The 15452-nt window shown below is 36.9% G+C and overlaps 3 protein-coding genes and 1 non-coding gene across 7 annotated transcripts; all 4 read right to left on the bottom strand.

Annotated features, from left to right (window-relative positions):
• Positions 1 to 219: 219 nt before the first annotated feature.
• LOC132190150 (FKBP-like peptidyl-prolyl cis-trans isomerase family protein) lies at positions 220 to 2758 on the bottom strand. 2 transcript variants are annotated; one of them, XM_059605051.2, is made up of 6 exons: positions 2494 to 2758; positions 1588 to 1658; positions 1415 to 1501; positions 1163 to 1312; positions 967 to 1026; positions 220 to 707 (listed from the first exon to the last, which is right to left on the bottom strand). In XM_059605051.2, the coding sequence occupies exons 1-6, from the start codon at positions 2738 to 2740 to the stop codon at positions 651 to 653; spliced, it is 672 nt and encodes a 223-aa protein (XP_059461034.2). In that variant the 5' UTR covers positions 2741 to 2758; the 3' UTR covers positions 220 to 650. The 2 variants fall into 2 exon arrangements, with proteins under 2 accessions (XP_059461034.2, XP_059461036.2); XM_059605053.2 differs by lacking the exon at positions 220 to 707 and adding an exon at positions 734 to 848.
• A 666-nt stretch (positions 2759 to 3424) lies between these two features.
• LOC132190148 (MLO-like protein 9) lies at positions 3425 to 7403 on the bottom strand. The gene is made up of 15 exons (XM_059605049.2): positions 7269 to 7403; positions 6831 to 6888; positions 6487 to 6731; positions 5769 to 5885; positions 5633 to 5690; positions 5431 to 5519; positions 5252 to 5326; positions 5078 to 5166; positions 4907 to 4956; positions 4734 to 4774; positions 4484 to 4657; positions 4260 to 4295; positions 4118 to 4185; positions 3877 to 3937; positions 3425 to 3739 (listed from the first exon to the last, which is right to left on the bottom strand). The coding sequence occupies exons 1-15, from the start codon at positions 7401 to 7403 to the stop codon at positions 3425 to 3427; spliced, it is 1611 nt and encodes a 536-aa protein (XP_059461032.2).
• Positions 7404 to 8353: 950 nt separating this feature from the next.
• On the bottom strand, positions 8354 to 8425 carry TRNAD-GUC (transfer RNA aspartic acid (anticodon GUC)). The gene has a single exon. It is a non-coding gene; the product is annotated as a tRNA-Asp (tRNA).
• Positions 8426 to 9343: 918 nt separating this feature from the next.
• LOC132190146 (DHHC-type zinc finger family protein) lies at positions 9344 to 15385 on the bottom strand. Of its 3 annotated transcripts, none has more exons than XM_059605046.2 (10): positions 15003 to 15385; positions 14268 to 14381; positions 14064 to 14178; positions 13455 to 13657; positions 12481 to 12549; positions 12129 to 12200; positions 11871 to 11999; positions 11004 to 11084; positions 10717 to 10923; positions 9344 to 10487 (listed from the first exon to the last, which is right to left on the bottom strand). In XM_059605046.2, the coding sequence occupies exons 1-10, from the start codon at positions 15045 to 15047 to the stop codon at positions 9585 to 9587; spliced, it is 1938 nt and encodes a 645-aa protein (XP_059461029.2). In that variant the 5' UTR covers positions 15048 to 15385; the 3' UTR covers positions 9344 to 9584. The 3 variants fall into 3 exon arrangements, with proteins under 3 accessions (XP_059461029.2, XP_059461030.2, XP_059461031.2); XM_059605047.2 differs by having other exon boundaries at positions 14067 to 14178; XM_059605048.2 differs by lacking the exon at positions 13455 to 13657 and having other exon boundaries at positions 14067 to 14178.
• Positions 15386 to 15452: the final 67 nt, after the last annotated feature.

Raw genomic sequence — 15452 nt, 5'->3', positions numbered from 1 at the left:
AGCTTAAAAAAGAACATTGTCACAATTAAAAATTTAGAAAAATATTATCAATTAAATGGTAGTTGATTTTTTTTTTATTATTATGATGTTGCATGTTGACAGGTATATATATTTGGAGACATAATTTTTTTTTCTTTGGAGCTAATATCCAAACAATATAATTTTTTTTTTCCTTAAGCTATTCAAAGACTATATTGAATTATCAAGTGTCACATCTCATAGATTACATATATATTAATTCTCCCTTTTCCGTGGTTCTTTATACACGTATATCTTTTGTATGTATTTGCAAGGCATTTCACGACATTCTATGATGTTACGTGTTAACAAGCACAGTAAAACATATGAAAAAGAAATTCATAATCTTGAAGGAATTAATGTTAATAATTTTATACAATCTCAATCAAAACCGTATGCGACTATGCGTGCAGGAACAGCTAAAATGGTTGTCCCAATTGTACACAGACAATGTAGATACCTAAACAAGCTGGACCCTAGGTGAAACTTATGCTTCTTCTGTTCTTCATACAAAAGAATCATTAGCTGAAACTATTGCCATTTGGAACAAGATGGCAGTCGTTCCAATCAAAACCAACAAAGGGAGAGATTCAATCACCATGAGCTTCTCATGGCGCAGAACAAGCTTACTTTCATGCAGGGAGTACTACTTGCAAAAGCTCAATATTTAGTTCAAATGTAGTTCCAGGCTGCAAAAGTTCACAATTATTTTAGGGAGCACAAGTCAGAACCCCAAATTTTTCTCAGGCAAGAAGAACATGCATATAATGTTCATCATATCATATATATAACCTTTTTTTTTTTTTTGCTACTTTGTTCACTTTTACTTTCTACACAAAACGATGATATCAAACATTATAGTAGAAGATAGATGAAGCTATCACAGCAACACAAAAAAAGTACGAGTGCACAAAAGATATAGAAGAAATTCAAGATTGAAGGGCTTACTGGGATCTCGTTCATTCCCTTTTGGCCATATCCAGCCTCTGGAGGAACAAGCACAGTTCGCTGCAATAAGAGATGATTTAGAAGAAAGAAAAATAGAGGATCATAAGTTTAACAGCATAAAGATGATAAGAAACTAAGAGAAAAATTGCTGCCTTCAAAGAGCATATTTTGACGAAAAAAGGGAACATGCTTTCACCTTTCCCCCTACTTTCATCCCCTCGGTTATTGAGTACATAGCTGCCGGCGGTTTTGGTGCTGCCTGTGCAGAAAACAAACCATTTGGGTTGTCTACAAATTCACGCTTCCTTTCTTTGCCTGGAGGAGCTCCAACTTTGAACTCGTACGGCTAAATCACAATGAACTGTGGATTAGCGAGTCTAGCTATTAGTTCTGATTAAAAAAAGTTGTGCTCTCTCTTACACACACGCACAGAGGCAAAGGCAAGAACCTGGGAGATACTACGATTTCCGGCTAAGAGTTTAGATTCTCGACTTGACACAGCCGTAATCCCACGGTACATACAGTCAAAGTGCACCTGTAGAGTATGAGCCAATACAAAGGTGAATCTCTATCCATATATATATGAAAACAGAATATCTTCAACTCACATCACAGTCAAACCTGAACTGTTGATCCTTTTTCAGCTACTGGACCCTTTCCCTCAACCACGTCATAGTATTTTAAGCCATCAGCTGCTTCAAATTAGGTAGCAGAAAGCAAAATACAGTAAGTTCAAACACTAACTAAGAATGCTCACAACTGCCTTTTCCCCATAACTTTTGAAGCTATTAGCAAATTAATCATGCAAATTGACGTGTTTCAATTAGTATATGCTGAGACCATATCATCCGCAATACATACACCCTTTCCATATTGAACACATACTTCATAGCAACACTTAGTCACGAAATCAATATATCAGGCATGCAGGAAAGAATTTGTTTGTTTGGCTTAAAAATAAAACCACAAACACAAAGAGACAGGTCCTCTGAGAGTCTGAGACAGGCCATTTTATGATCTTCATTGTCATCAATGATATTCTCCCTCAATGTTCTTACCCTTGTCCCCCCCCCCCCCCCCTTTTCAAATTTTGAAATTATAAAATATTTTTGGAAGTCTGTACATTATGTAATTATGAAAAATTTATAAATTAAAGTAACAAAAATTGTGAAAAAAGTGAAACCCTACAAAACAAAAAAAAAAAAAAAAAAAATTCAAACTTTTTGAAGCAATAATCCAAGTGTGCCACAAATTCCTGGCAAAAACACCCAAATGAACTCACAGGTACAGCTCAATTGCCCCATTATCCATCAATTATCATTCATAATTGTTTTAAACCAAATTATTCTTCACAATTACAACACAAACAAGATTAAAAATATTAATCAATACAACTAATCGCACAACACTATGTTACCAACATTTAAAAAACCACAAAACCATTACAAGAAATCGAAGCAAGCCATGAACCCACATACACATTACAATACGTGAAAGGTTAACGGAAAGAAAAGAAGAGTGACAAACGGCTAGTGAGGTAGTCTTCAAGAGGGATGGCCTTCTTTTTGCGTCGCTCTCTGGCCTCTGATGGTGGAGAGTGCGAAATGAGGCTGAAAGGCAGAGAAGAAATCAGAATTGCGGACCTTCTCGAAATGGGTATTGGAAAAACAGCCTGCTTTGGACACTGTGCTTGGTTTGTGGTGGGTTTTGCAGAGGGTTGAAGAAGATGACGATGATCAACGGTCCATTTGTCGAAGCTCCTAACCGAAGCCATGGCCGTTGAAATACACAAGCCAAGGTTATAAACCGCCCAATGCCGCATATATCCCTATCCCCTTCCCTTCAACCAAAATTACGCTTATATCCCTACTCGTGCACATTGATGATTACGAGTAATCGGGTATTATATTTTTTATCGTATTTTTCGACATTTATCATATGGTGGAAAATTATAATCAAACCTAAAGGAAAATAATTTAGTATCAATCTAATATGAAAAAGTATTAGCCTTAACTTCAATTAGATGGCAACCTAAATTAGGTATTTTGCATCTTTCAATAGCAAGCAGACACCTCAACTTGAAACACCAAAAAATAATATAACTTTTCGTACTAAATAAATTTTTTTCTCATGACAAAATAGTCATCAATAAAACCACCCGAGCTACAGTTTCGGTTTGTTTTGGAAACTCTTGTGTTGAAGGCTCCGAAGTGAGTGAAGAGATCAGTGGTAAGTGGTGGACATTGGGTTAAAAAGACTAAAAAAAGTTCATAAGACTATTACATTATTATATCTAGTGTTTTTACACTAAATGTCAAATTTCTATTGAAGAAACCGCATCCTAATAGGAGGGCTCTCAATATGAAAACATATATTCTAAGAAGACTGTAAAAATCTGCAAATACAACGTCAAGGTTCTCAAATCTTTCCAACACAGAGACCATCAGAATCACAACAGTCAAGGTCCACTTAGAAGGTCGCGGAAGCCATCGTTGCTCATCGAACGTTGTTCCCGTGAAAGATCCACGCTGGCCATGATGTCTGCCGTTCGTTTAGGAGAAGACCTGTCTGCTTCCGCACCAGGCGCATGGTTGCGTAGATGTGCATGTTCTGGGGATTGCAGAGGTGAGTCAACAGGGCTGCTTCCATTCAAAGCCCGGGGTGAAGCTGGTCCCCTCACATCGTTCTTCTTCTTTACAGCCTTTTTATGCCACTCTTTTAAGGCCTTGGAAGTTTGTTCGTCAAAGATTGACTTCTTCATGGTTGATCCCATCTGAAATTTCACCCCGAAAAAAGGTAAGATTGATTGCCAGTTGCCAGAATAATCATCAGGTGAAGACTAGTGGTTTAAATTTTGTTGTTGAGTTTGTAAGAAAGATGTAATAAAAGCTGTAGAAATAATCAGCATACCTGAGTAACAAGGGCATACAGAGGAAGTGTGATATAGCTGCACACAATTTGGACTCCTACCCTGTTATTTGGAGAGTCCAATGTCAATAATATGAATTAGAATGTTCATGAAGGCACCTTCGAGGAAGAATGACATCAAAGAACCAGTACAGTATAGGAGTTTAGGAATTTTTATACTGATATAATGTTATAGGTGTATTGAAGAATTTTCATACAGATATGTGCAAGAACTATGACTTACCCGAGGACAACTCTAAAAATTATGAGAGCAAAATCCTCATGAAAACAAGATCTCAAGCCGAACTCATACTGCAACAAGAGTGAGCATTAAGAATTCCAGCAGTGAATATAGAAATAATATGAAAAAGGTGAAGATTTATTACCCATATCCAAAAGAAAAATGTTATCTCGAATGCATTCTGGACAAGTAAGAGTCAGCTTGTTAGAAAATCTCCATAAATCTTAACTTGTAAAAATGCAGCTTCTAAAAAAACACATTATTTTCACTCAAAAAACAGTTGACACTAGCTCTGGTTCTACCCTGCTGAATCTCTGTGGTTACCTATGCTATATCACAGCAAAAGAATAGGAGGAAACTCACTAGTACCTGGAACAAGACGAAATGGATGAGATAAAGAACTAATCGAGGCCAACTAAACCAAAAATGCCTGTCAGAGACTTGCACCAGAGGTATTCCTTGGACCACTGCATGCCTTTCTTTGATTTCAAGTGCCATATTTGTTATTATTCCTTGAAGCTTTGTCCCAACTGCCAATATCACCTTTAAAGGACCCCAACCATTAGTCCTTGAATTATAAGCCACATACTGAGATAAATTTCTATGACAAGTTTCTTACAATTAGAGGAAGTATGGACACCCAAACCATAGCGTCCCATCCTGCAAAGGATAAAAATTGCATCCTTGTTAATGTCGAGTGTGAAATATGAACACTACTTGTTAATATTACCAAAGGGAAAAACTAACTCCATTGCAGAAATTGAAAAAAGACACAGAAGAAGAAAGACTAACCACTAACATTAACAAGCAGAAAGATCACAACCGAAGCCCATAGTATTGGACTGTCAGCAACATGAAGAAAAAAGTGAGGACATATGGAATGATTATCACCCCATAATCTCAATGTCAGGAAAGTAAACTGCTAACCAACAACAGAATGTTAAGAACTGTTTGGCACTTTACCTGATTCCCACAACGACCTTGAAGTCATCTTCTAAAGACCTCTTGATATATTTCTGAAAGTCAAACTTACTTCCAGGTGCTAAATGAACCTATAACAAGGAAACAATCAATCTATCCAATAGTTACCATATAAAGATGATCCTAATATTCTTGTATTGCAATGAAGAAACTCACAGTGATAAATCCATGTCGCAAAGCCAAGTAGTCAGCCCTACGAACAGACCGAAAGAATTGTCGAAAGAAACAGACCTGAAAGAATGGAACATTCAAGCATTACATGAACAATCACAGGCTTTCAAGAATTCCATCTTCAAACAAATTGAAAACAGACGCTAAGAGAGATAATTTCTTACAAAGTAGAAGGTGACCGGTGATTTAGTCCAGAAACTATTGTGATCCTTTACAAACGATGTCTCATGAGTAAGCCTGAATCTTGTAGGATCTGAACAATTAGCACACACCCAATTCAGCACTAAAGAAGGAAGTAAATGCAACATAAACTACAAAATTCAATAGCAACAAATAGTAAGTGATTGTCATCAATCACTAACATACCATTCATGAATTCAGGGTCATTTATGCTATCCCGTTCCCAAACCTTCCACCCACGAATCTGCAAAAATAGAGAATCCGTTTGATCCAAACACCCTTTACAGTTAACAAATATGGATAAACCTGAATCCATACCCACCTTCAATCTTCCAAGCATCATTGTTAAGGCACTGTATATCACATGGAATACTGCTAAAAAGAATATGAAGATGTGTAACTGATGCAAACCATTCACAGATATAAGTGGCACGAACCCCTACAGCAGGAAAATGAAGAATTGCATCAGTCATTATGACAAGGAAAGGGAATGAATGCCCCAATTCAATAATATTATAATATTAATTGAATAATTAAATTCACTATTTCCTATTAACTTAAGCTTTTGAGATGAATGGTGATTTATGATGGTATAAGTTTTGAGTTCGAACATTGTGCTCGAAATTCACCTCTTATTTCAATTAAATATTTCACGTATTTAGCATCACTCACTTATCAAGAGAGTTCAAGGCCTCAATCGCAGCAACGATATAAATATTTTGTCCCATTTCTAAGTGTTAAGGGGATTTGGTAAAATCATTCTCAAGATACAATGAGAATTGCACAAAAGAAGGTTGTAGGAGAATAGAAAATTGTGTTGTGTTTATGAAGATGACAAAGAGTCATATTTAGTGATTTTGGACACATCTAACAGTCCAAATCATGTGATCCAATGGTCACAAATCATAACCACCAAATCCAACTTAATGGATACCTTAAAAGGCATATTAATTCATTCCAACAACTAGAAAACGACCAGATATTCTGAAACAGCCAACTCGGTCGACCAAGCCTTAGATTCTTGTCAGTAAGATTCTTACCGGCTTGCAAGCTGCACCTCCGCCCTCAGCTGCTAGATATCTACGCTCATGCCATAGGAGCTTGCGATGATGTTCCCCCTCGCCCTTCTGAGGCTCATCATGTGGCTGTGTTTCTTTATAGTGGCTCCCGTCTCTAAGGGGGCAAGGCAACATTGTATCTGCAGCCTTCATGGGAATGCATATTCTAGAAATGTAGCTTTGCCCAAACGTTAAGAGTAAAGAAATAAAGCCTAAAACCATAAGCTCTGCAAAAATTAAACAGGAAGGAAGAGAAATAATATTACTGGTCAACTGCATAAACCAAAACTAATAGAAATACTAAGAAACAGAATTGGTGCTTTTACCGCCTTTAATTTTCTCGAGAGCTTCAAACAAAGCGTTCTTTTTTCTTTCTCGAAACCACTGAGAAAAATGACAGGTTAAGTTTTTCAGAAAAGGTTACTTACAGGCGGAAAAAAATAGAAAAACAAGAAAAAACAAAGAACAAATACTTGTCATGCAATAACAGAGACATTTCCAGATATCATTCTTCAAAGGAAGAAACATGATCAAGACCATCCAATAGCAGAAACCTATGACTTAAATCACACAACCCACATCCATATTTTCTAATTTCTCTCTTTATGAAACCAAAACAAGAGGAAATTCAATGCCTTGGACACACCCATTAACCCCAAAGGAGTCAAATTTCCAAAAAGATTCTCTAAAGTTATTACTAAACCAAATCTAGAGAGAGATTGAAAGTATATTTCTCATGCATCAACCTTAATATAATGCATTACCTCTCCAACCATATGAAGAACTTTCTCCAAAATTATAGAAATCATCACGATAACCGCACAAACCACCGCAACGGCCCATGTCGGCGTCTGATCGAGCTCCCTTGCAGGAGTGGCACCTTCACCGCCTCCCGCCATTTACAACTCCCTAACAAGCCCCTTAGATATTACTATGAGTGTCAAGAACAATACTTTGAGAGGATCCACGACCCCACATTCAATTCAACAGAAATTTTTACGAGGTTGAGGGCAAAAGGGTGTGCGCACAGAGACTTTGGGAGGATTCAAGACAGCATGAAGAAGCATTGTCTATCTGTTAAGGCCAGTTTTGAAGGTTTCGGTTTGGTTTTATGCTTCTGTTTTTTTCTTCTAACGGTATTGAACCGGGAATGTACGGATCAGGAAGAGCGACGGTTGGGAATAGTGGGAGATTGCCCATCCCTTTGAGATGTAATTTCGAGTTTGCCATTCTTTAACTGATTTTAGACAGAGCAGGAGTAGGGAGGGGAATTCACCTAAAATTGTGGGTTATTTCACGGTCACAAATGTGAAAGAAAGGGTCTAAATGAAAACTCAATTATGCCCCTGGAACCAAAAGGAAAAGACTTTCAGAGATTATTTGCACCAAATGAATCCGTTAAAAATGCAATGGAAGATAATATATTCTATAAACATATTTCAGTTTAATAACCATAACCCAGTTTGGAAGAATCATCGGGACAAAAAACCAAAAACCAGTTCCTTAAACTTTATTTATGATGAGGTTGTTATGCGACACACTGGCCATGAATTATTGGCAGGCTCATCTATGTGATTTGAATTATATATAAAAAATCATATTAGCCACAACAATATAAAGCAACTGGCCTCTAGAAGGATTGCAAAAATCGCAGTGTTGAAACTACAAATTTAAACGGGCCCAAGGTTATTAACTTCTATGGCCCATGGGTTATTAACTTCTATCGCCAGAAGGACATTTCAGCGAATAGTTGGTTGGCATCTACAAGATCAATGAGACGCAAAAAAGGACTGCAGCCCAAAATGGAACCGGCCCAATACCAATGTCTCAAGCGAGGAAAAAAAGTAAGCGCCGTTGCCGGGGATCGAACCCGGGTCACCCGCGTGACAGGCGGGAATACTTACCACTATACTACAACGACTTGCTTGTTTGATGATTCTTTAAAAAATTATTTATTATTAATTCTCAGACACAACCTTTCCTTCGGCCATGCTAATAATGCCTTTCAATAACGTTTTACATATGCTATGAATTGATAAATGAGAACAGCTTGCATTATTCTAACAAAAGAAACAATTCCAACTATTGTATATATATTTTTTAAGATGGAGCTTACACCATTAGTATGTAAAAGTCAGCATTCAATCATTGCATGAATTCGGATCACATGGGAGGGAGAGAAGGTTTCTTCGAGATTGAGACGTTGAACAATGCAAAATCACATGGGCGTCCCCAACTCTACCAAAGCAACACTTATACTGGGGTCCAGTTGTCCATTTGCAAACAAGTGGATCCAATTACATTCTACATCAAACAGTTGAGTTAGTAAAACAGTTGAGTTAGTAGTATGCTTGTTATTATGCTTTGATTTTTTTTCTTTTTTTTGTGAAAAAAAGTAACATAAAGGTAATATATATATATATATAAAATTGTTTTGTATTTTGAATTTTTTGTTTATGGGTTCGATTTGAAAATTTGCAAACAAGTGGATCCAATTACATTCTACATCAAACAGTTGAGTTAGTAAAACAGTTGAGTTAGTAGTATGCTTGTTATTATGCTTTGATTTTTTTTCTTTTTTTTGTGAAAAAAAGTAACATAAAGGTAATATATATATATATATATATATATATATATATAAAATTGTTTTGTATTTTGAATTTTTTGTTTATGGGTTCGATTTGAAAAATCTCTTTAAATGGTGTTTTCTTAATTTTTGGTTGAAAAAACAAGTTTGCCTGGTTGGATGGGTTGATGAACTGGGAGTGAGTGAAGTATTGTAATGTAGCTGGACAATCCACCGTTTAAGAGGCCAATATTTTTGTTTAAAAAAAAAAAATCAACAAACGAAGCCAATCTATGCATTTGGTTAACAAATCCCAGATCCAGTCATCATAATTGTTAGAAATTAAAACCCTCTACCCTCGGAATGAAATGGTGAATGTGTTAACCCACAGCTTAGCAACATGGCACAGAAAATCCAAGAGCTGCACATAACGGTAAAATCAAAATTAAATTGAAAAAAAAAAAATCCAGGCTCTAGCTCTGTATATCTGAAAAAGAAATCAGTGGCTTGTTGTTCAAGGCAATCTAGAAGAGAACTGGTTTTGTCGGGAATCACTTGGAACAAAGACAGGAAGCTGGCCTCCCCTCTGTGATCTACCCTGCTGATAGTAACTTGATGTAGAACCTCTATCCAGGCTAGCAGACCCTGAGCTGCTGCCATTTCTTGATCCTCTGGGCTGCTGTTCATTCACAACAGGGCCACCAAAAAATATTGATTGACCTGTGTACAATAGCTCTGATCCAAAACTTCTCGAAGACGAAGAAACAAAACGCCCAGCCTCTTGATCCCAGTAGACTGAAGATCTCGTGTTTTCTGCAACACCCAAGTTGTTATTTCTCATAGGCATTCGTGCCACATTCTCACGAACTGGATTTTCATTTTGTTCACTTTGTCTCCTTGATGAAGGAGATTGATCTGCCGATGATTGATAAATAGGATTGAAGTGATCTACGTTGACTGTTTGCTGCTCCAATCGTGAAGGTGTAACGTTAGAGAGTTGAGGACTGCTAAGGTTACTAATGCTATGATGGCATGTTTCACTATCTTCCTTGCTGACAAGACTGGGTGGATATGAGCTTTTGGGAGGAGATAACCTCGATGTTCCAGCTCTAGCATTTCTATTGTGAAACCCTTGATCAGTACTGATTGGACTGCTTCTTCCACTCACATTGCTACTGGATAAATGATCAACATCGTATGGATGATGTCGAGAACTAAGTGGACGAAGCACAGATGATGATGCTCTAGCTTTTGCAGCCGCTTTAATTGCCTCATTAGAATCCAATTTAGCAAGTTTCCATGCACTGATTCGGACCGGACGCTGGGGTAATCTTTTCCCCATGTCAGATGACTGCACTGCATCTGGATCCACCGTCGAGGGTAGGCGTCCAGGCTCCAAATGTGGTATAATCTCATCCTATTCATTAGAGACCCAAAAATTTATCATTATTGCACAAAGTTCATTTTAATGAAGAACCACACAACAATGCATGTGACAGCATGCCCAAGCCTAGCTTAATTGCTCCTTTAATAAATTTGTTAGATAATATAATCATGAATTTAGCTGGACCAAACTCTTCCCAAATCAAAAGAGTCATTCTAGATCCTTGTCACCTATTTATGAAATGTAGGTGGTAAGCTAATACCTGGTGGTCCATGAAGATTCTTGGAGGGGTACACCAAGCACCTTTATATTGCAAGCCCATTCCAAGAGAGCTTTTGCCACTTATAGCAGTCACAGCTGAACTGGTTGGTGATGATGCCAGACTTTGTTGATCACCGCCATCTAGAGACAGTCCAGGTGGTTCGCTTTGTGTTCTCATGGCAACGACATACTCGTATGTGGTAATACCCTGCAGCAAAAACAATGGAGGTTCACCACATGCATGTTTAGATAGGTAGAGAGGGAGGGTAGGCGATTTAAGAAACACACCTTTCGAATCAGAATCATGTGGAAAAAGAATAGTTCCCCCAAAGGCACAGTGGCCAAAAAAGAAACAGCTGTGCATAAGGCCTGTAACCATTTTAAAGTTCATGTTGTTAAGACTTCACAATTCCTTTGTCACTCCAATATGTGAAGATTGATTTAATTATTCACCAAAAGAAGAGAATTATAGCAGAAACACTGTAAAATTGAACTGAGAATTGGGGATACTGCATCCATTTAAAAACATTTCAAGCAGAAACAACCTCAACAGATGCAAAAGGTTGCCATTAATCAATACCCAGAAAAACAAACAAAAAAAAGAACGAAATCTCAGTGTGATACAAACCTGTAGCTTGGCTTTATAATGTAGAAGCGCTGCATAAATTATAGACACATAAAACCCCATAGAATAAAATGAGGAGACAAAAACAGCCAAACTATATATCAGTTCCATTGACAGAATCTTTGAGTTAGACATTATGCAAAGAGCCTAGTAGGATTATGTGAGAAGAAGCCAAAATAAGGCCCACTTTATCCAGTTGACAGAATCCCTGAATGAGAACTTCATACGTAATAACATTAATGGTCTCTAAACTATAGATTCTTTCGGATTCTTTGCCATTTTTCTTACCAAGAAGAATCCAATATGAAAGATTCATAAAATGTCCAAGAAAGAAAGAAACAGGTGGATATGCCTGATGAGACATTTCTCAGCATGGATGATAAATGCCAGACCATGGTAATTCTAATAGGCTTATAAATAAATTGTTCTATATTAGTATTATCTACAAAAACCATGTCAGAGATAAAATCATAATAACATCTAAAAATATTAATAATACAATCTGAAGGCATACAGAGCAGTGAACATACCACCACAGTAGCAAAGGGCGGCCTGGAGAATCCAACTCCAAGTTTCTCAGCTATCTGATTCTCTGTACCTTTTTTATCAACAAAGCACCGGACAAGCACAGCAATGCCAACCCCGCATTCAACAATAAGCTGTTATGCACACAAGTAAAAGAACTCAAGAGAATAAATCAAGTTCAGATTGGAGGATGTAAGCAAAATAAACAAGTCATCATCCAAGGTAATGAGAAGTCCAAACAAGGATCTTCTCTTAAAACTTACCCAAACAAGGCTCACTGCCATAAGGCACACGAATGTCATATAATTTTTCCTCCCCACACAGTTATTCAACCACTGCACCATAGATGTGGATAACTTTAGTCATGCCAATCAAAATAGTTAGAGATATAGGTTGGATATTTAGAGATACTAAGCAAAACTAGGGGTATCACTCTTAAAATTGCAATTATGTGACATAAATTTTTTTTTTATAAGTAGCAATCATGTGACATAATTGCAATCATCTACAATCCTTTTTGGACCACTATGAGATATTTTTAAATAAGTCAAGGTCTTAAAGTACATGAAGCCACAGACTGACAAGGACAAACATTAGAGCATTTGTAAAGCTTACCCGACAATGATGATCAAATCCATCGACACATTTGTCACAACTTCTACAATGTTTGCTGAACTTACGTACCTACAGAAATAAAAAAATAAAAAATAAAAAACACACAACATGATCCTCATAGCACAACTCTTCTCATTAGTGGTTTAATATGTAAATGAAGATCAGACTAACCCAAGGTTCTAATGAAAAGCACCATGCAACATAATGCGATAAATATGAACTCCCCCATTCTTCTATAACAGTATATTTACCAACAAACATTAAAAAATAAAATGAAGAATATTGTTCACAAGTGACGTATCTATATTAAGGTATGTATACCTAACATGCAAAGCAGAACATGAGGTGAGCCTCCAAACAATCCTCAAGAGGCAAATATAAACCAAACCGTAGGTGTTGCAGTGGTCAAATCCACTTTCCTTTACATGACTTTAAAAAGTAAATAAAAAGAAGTGTTTAGATACACACAAATCTCATTCCACAAATTATCAAAGGTAAAGGTATAATCTCTCTCATTAGCAAGTGCAAGTTTTGCCACTTTTCAGCAATAAGCATCTGCTCATATGCACACAACTCCTTCTGTACACCTTAATTTGCCTCTTCAACGAATCAACTATATGTATGTCTCAATGTTTAAATCCCCGAGGGCCTAAAAAACACTGGGAACATCTGAAGATCACCTCCATAAAAGGAGAATCAAGATGCGAAGTGCTACATCAATTAATGAAAATTCAAATACAGGCCACTAAATGAACCAGATATCAGGAGTTTACCCAAGACTTTGAATTGCTGTTCTGTATAAATGTTTTTGTTTTCTTTTTATTTTTTCAGTTTTTCTTTCATCTGGGTGCACGTTTGGGAGGGGAAAGAGCAGTGCTATATATGCAAACCATGTTAAATGCAATTGAAATGAAATTCTTCTTTTCTGGTTTTTTATTCCATCAAAATAAACCTTGCCAGTAAGAATCCTGTACCTCAGCATTACACAATGTGCAAAATAAAGCATCCTCATCTCCAGGTTGTTGCTGTAGAAGATCATCTCTGCGGCAATCTTCTTTTACAAGAAAACCACAAAAAAAACCTCCAAGTTTTGAACAACAACTCGAACTATGCCTACGAGATCTTCCTCCATCCTTTAATCCTATCTTGATGGGTTCTTCAATGGCAGATGCATTCCCTAAGATAGCAATTACACACCATGCCACTTTGATGAGAATTTGAAAAGTACAAAGGCATAAGGAGGTGCAGATATCCTAAATTTATGTACTGGTCTACCAACAAGGAAAAAAATGAGGTTCATTCTCATTTCAGTTAAGAAAACTCCGCTTCTGCAATTAAATTGCAAAAAAACAGAGGCTGAACATATCAAGGAGGTTCCCTGGTGAAAATTTGACATCCTATAGTGATTACAATCATCTGGTTGTGGACAACTTTTCAGGACATCAATCAATACTCTCTTTTTTTCCCCCTACTGGTCCAATACTCTTTGGGGACCTTGGCATGAATCTCTAATGTGATACTTCTTTAAGTATGATGTAAACACAAAATGCAATTTAAACAAAATTGAACTGAAAAACACTAACCACCTGTGTCATTGCGTGCTTTATAAACAGATGTCTTGTCAGCTTCAAGCAGAATTCCAGGATCGGCAGGATCAATAGCTGTGCATCGAACATAAAGAATGAATACAGAGAGTGCCTGAAATGATAGTCAAGAAATGAGATAAAGACCAAATTACCCAACCTGGAATCATAAAGGGAAAAGAAAAACTTTAGTATCAGGCTTACCAATACAGAATAAACACCAGCAGCCACATATTCAAAGATTTCCTTGCCAAGAAATGGGGCAAAGAAGGCATAATATGCAACAGAGAGCAAGAAAAAAACCGTTATAGCCACAACCTGTAACAGAAGGAGAAATGAGCATCAGTATATTCATTGTCAAAATCACATAGAAGGTGAAGACCATGTACCAACTCTCAAGGCTTCCCAAATCATGGATCCAGCTACCCATGAAGCATGATAACAAATTGTTAATATAACATGATTCTAATTGTGCCTTACTGTCCCCATTCTCACGGAGACAACCTAAACCGGGCAGTTGTTAAAGTAGTTTGACAAATTATAAAAATTAAGATACCAATTTTGCCATAAATTGACCCTTAAAAATGTTCCTTTCTTCAAAATGCAAAGCAACATAACACATGAATAAAAATAAAAATTAAAAAATCTCAGCAACCTAGTTGGTTTCCCAGATGTCTTAGCAACCAACTAGGTACACACTCACAGTTCCTAACTCCAACATAGTTTAAGATAAACAAAAAAACAATTAAACAAAAAAAAACAGTTAAACTAGATTCAAAGGAAGTATCAGCGACCAACAAAAACCCAAAAAAAAAAAAAAAGGTATTGACTTTATATACAACAAAAGCCCCCGCATTGTTACCATTCACTAAAATCCCTTTAAAAAGCCACATTTTTGAAAGAGAATTTAACAGACTACCAAAAGTATATAGTTTTTACCTGAAATGTGTGTGCTGGTAGTTGCCATCCATGACGCCGAGCCATGACCACGAACTCACTTTAAACTCGTCAAGAAAACCACCACATTAAAGAAAAACGAACTACCTCAATCTAACCCAGCCCCAGAATGCAAATCCAACTCAGAATTTCAGTACTGCTGGTTCACTACCGCCCATTCTTAGACTTCTTTTTTCTTTTGCCAATCACAGCAAATCCAAGATTTCGAAAACGTTTCTTGAGGTTTCAATCCCGACCCAGATGGAAAAATCCGGTTTTGAGATGACCCACCAAGTTAGTTTCGAGTTTAAGAGCTTGTAAAGTCCGATTCATAGATCAAAAAGCCCTTGGAAGAAGAAGAAGAAGAACTGGACTGACTAATAAGAAGTGAGTTAGACCATATTTGGTTTAATAATGTTTTTCACCAGCGTTTTATCCTACTCTTTCTTGTTT

This window comes from Corylus avellana, chromosome 9, assembly GCF_965113065.1.
Source record: "Corylus avellana chromosome 9, dhCorAvel1.hap1.2, whole genome shotgun sequence".
Classification (NCBI taxonomy): Eukaryota; Viridiplantae; Streptophyta; class Magnoliopsida; order Fagales; family Betulaceae; genus Corylus; species Corylus avellana.
This window is presented reverse-complemented; position numbering and strand designations above follow the sequence as displayed.